This window comes from Buceros rhinoceros, unplaced genomic scaffold (assembly GCF_000710305.1).
Source record: "Buceros rhinoceros silvestris isolate BGI_N320 unplaced genomic scaffold, ASM71030v1 scaffold29349, whole genome shotgun sequence".
In the NCBI taxonomy this organism is placed as follows: domain Eukaryota; kingdom Metazoa; phylum Chordata; class Aves; order Bucerotiformes; family Bucerotidae; genus Buceros; species Buceros rhinoceros.
Genome location: NW_010430209.1, coordinates 25867 through 29426, shown reverse-complemented (window position 1 = coordinate 29426; position 3560 = coordinate 25867). Strand labels below are relative to the sequence as shown.

The following is a 3560-nucleotide window of genomic DNA, read 5'->3' as shown; positions in this document are numbered from 1 at the left end:
CCATGCTTGCTTTTTTTCTTTGAAGAATGGACAGCTGGTTTGGAGGGATACAGCCTGAGCAGCCGCAGAAACATAGCACTTCGCAATGATTCGCAGTCGTGCGGTGTGCTCTACTCCAAAGCTCCTACTTACTTCTGTGGACAAACGTTAACATTCAGGCAAGTACTGTCTGGGTAGCTGTTGTCTGGTGCCTCTCCTATGAGCCAATCTTCCTTCTCTAGCTCCTTACACCTGAATTGTACGTGAACCCCAGTCATGATGCACACTGGAGTTTTACACCAGCTCAGGCCCAGTCAAGGCAGCATGTCTGTGTGAGGTGTGAACTTCCTACTATTTCCTACTGCTTCCTGGCTCCTTAGGAAAACCCCTGATGTTTTTGTAGGACCTGCACCAGTCTGAAATGGAGACAAGTGTGAACTCGTGGGGGGTGGTAAAATACAGCCCGTGCTGAGCAAGTCTGAGCAACGTTGAACCTTCTCGAGTTTTGTAGCAGTTGTTAGCGGCTGGTCAGTAGCCAGCAGAGGCCATTGATTCTTTTTAAGCTCGGGTCAGTGGGCACTTTCCTTTCCAGACTATCCTCGGCTGATGATGGATGTGAAAACATTCTATGTGCTCTTGGGACAGGTAAGGAGGACGACACTGATGTCGGAGATAGATAGTGCTGGTCAGACTCCTGCCTGAAACAGGCGTTAGGAGAAAGTCCCGAGTGGAGAAGGGATCTTGTGAAAGTCAAGCTTCCCGTTTGACACAATGTGATTAAAAACCTGGCGGCTTTGCTGCCTGTAGTCCTATCCCTGAGATGATGCTGTTTAACAGGGTACGAGGAATATCCTTGTGGACACGTTAGTTGTAATTACAGACCTTGGAGATTCTGAAGCTTTATTCCGTCTTTCCCTGGTTAAATAAAACAACTTGCTGTACAGCAGGCACCCCAAAAGGCAATTTAAGGGGGTTGTTCACAACATTTTTGTAACTTACTCCGTGGTGTTTTATTTCTCCCTTCCTGGCAACGAATTGTCTTAACTTTTAGATGGTTGTACTGTGAGGATGTATTCAGTTGCCCTGTCTGAGATGGGATAAAAAGATCTAGAGTTCCATTTGAATCTGTTGCTACATTTAACATCTCTTGGCTCTGAAGTGCCTGTGAAATTAAAGGCAGAACTTTGAGGTTTCCCTTGGTCCCTTTCAGACCAAGGCCTTTTATCTTTTTTTTTTTTTATTGGTAGCAAATGAAAATCTTTTGCTTTACATGTTGTTAATGTGGACTCCTCTCCAAGAGGAGATTGTTTCAGGATGGCAGAGCTCTTAGAAGCACACGTCCACAAGAACTATAATGACACAAAACTTAAGATTGAAGGCAACCTCAAAAATGGGTTATGTTCCTCTTCCAAGGTCCAAGAGTAGCTTCTTGTTTGGAAGAGTGTGAGATTTTCCTGAGCAGGGAGGTATAGTACTTGGCGCTTGGATTCCTCCATCTGTTGAAACAGAAGTGTATTCACAAGGGGATGAGGGGCTGGCAGAGCAACCAAGTAAGCAAGGTTCACGTGAGAGATGTTTGTGAAGCAGGTTTGTGTTCTTCCTGTGCATTCAGGACACAGGCACACCCCACCGGTGAACAGTGAAGCTGTGATAAATGCAGTGCTCAGTACCTGCTTTTTAAAGGTAGACTGCTTCAGTTATCCTCCGAGGAGAGGTATTTGGACAAGTTGTAGGAGAACGTCATTGCTTTAAGTCAAGACTCATCCCGTTTCTCTGCAGCCTTCAGGGAGCTGCCCCTAGGAAAGGGAACGGTTCTCCACAGCTGTGTAAAGCTTTTGCTTGCGGTGAGGAGCCAGTCAGCCTGGCCAGGCTGGTGATCTGTTCCATGAAGATGTTGCTGACCTGTCAGGAACTCACCAGACTACGGACAGCTAGTACAAAGGAAGCGCATGTGTTCACCCACAGATTCACTTCTCTGTGCTCTGAGACAAATGGAAACTGGTGGTGGTTGAGCTGGTTCCATGCCTGTATGCTGCAGTGACAGAGGCAAGGCTTTGCTCTGCAGCATTGAAGGTGGTGAGAACACATTGGAACAGCGTTCTAGTGAGCATTGTTCCTACCACGTATTCTGTGGCCTCCTTGAAATTTTAAGTCCCAGGGGTCACAGAAGCTGGAGAATAACTTTGTTAATGTGACAGGAGAAATCAGACTAGTAAAGCAAAGTTTAGGAGGTTGTGCAGTGACGCTCTGTGCTATACATGGGCTGGTTATTCATTGCTAAAAATTCAAAACCTAGTAAGGAAAGGAGTGGTGATCCACAGCAGATCCCAGTCCTCTTCCCAGTGCATGTGAGATGAGGAAAGCTACTGCAGAATCACAGGTTGGCCGTTGTCTTTGATTTGAAACTTCACGGTTTGACCTAACTCTTTGCTTGGTAGAATTGAAACAGTGGGCCAGCCAGACAGACGAGACAGCCTAGGAGTGTGTGTGGAGCAGCAGAACGGCTACGATTCTCTGCAGCGGGATAAAGCCGTGTGCATTAGCACAAATGGTGAGTCCACTGAAGAACATCCTCTTTTTTTCTTTCCCCAAACCCATAGCCCCTGGTTCTTTATCTCCCTGCATCAGGTATGAGCAACTCCATCCACCGTTTACGTACACACTGCTTGTGTCATTAAAAATCTTTGGTGAGATCATGGATCTCCTTCTCCTGCTTGCAGTTGTTGCAAGCTGTTTGATGTGACACAAAGGAATGTGGCAGCATTGCTTTCCACTTCTATTTGCTTGCAGAAAACCCAGGGAGACTTAGTACTGCATGCACAGAAAGTGAGGAATAACGTTTGCTATCTTGACTCTTTCAGGGGCAGTATTTGTAAATGGAAAAGAGATGACAAACCAACTGCCTGCTGTTACTTCTGGGTCGACTGTGACGTTTGACATGGAAGTTGTGCCGTTAGGGCCTTCCAGCAACGAAGGAGGAAACTTCAAGCTTCGAGTGACCATTAGCTCTAACAACAGAGAAGTGGTCTTTGACTGGGTACTTGACCAATGCTGCGTCTCTCTGTACTTTGGATGTTCGTTTTCATACCCAGGCTGGAAAGTTCTGGTGTTTTAGCAGTGAGTGAAGGGATTTTTGTTCTTGCTAAAACGTGTAATGTTAAAACCTGGATTTCCAGCTGTTTGACATCAACGATCTCTTAAGAAAAACCTGTCCTTATGCTACTTGAATTCCATTATATTGTACTTCCTACTGGATTCATTTAAAGAAATAATTGTGAAACATTGGATTTGTTACTCTGGAAAAAGTTAGAAACAGGCATTTGTGTAAGCAAATTAATTTAAGCAGTCCATGAGACCTTTCCCTTTTTTCCTCCAGACTTGATTTTTGTCAGTATTTCATTGTACTCTAGTCTCAGGGTACGCACGTTTTGTAGAATTAACTTTGCTTAAAGCAGCTGTTCTGTGAAGTAAGCCTGTAAACGTTTAGGGGAGTGGTAATGGACCAAAGTTTTATTTATACCACTCCAAAAAGAGCACAGTATTTAGAGCAGTGATGTCCTGCTATGCCTTCTTGTACACGC

General features: G+C 45.1%; 1 protein-coding gene across 1 annotated transcript in view; it reads left to right on the top strand.

Annotated features, from left to right (window-relative positions):
- The window catches only part of CRLF3 (cytokine receptor-like factor 3), a 10501-nt gene extending 7354 nt beyond the window's left edge, over nt 1-3147 (top strand). Inside the window, exons 7-9 of the mRNA XM_010142962.1 lie at nt 26-158; nt 2418-2530; nt 2841-3147. Coding sequence (XP_010141264.1) covers nt 26-158; nt 2418-2530; nt 2841-3094 — 500 coding nt within the window. The 3' untranslated portion in view covers nt 3095-3147. The remainder of the gene's footprint in view (nt 1-25; nt 159-2417; nt 2531-2840) is intronic.
- Nucleotides 3148-3560: the final 413 nt, after the last annotated feature.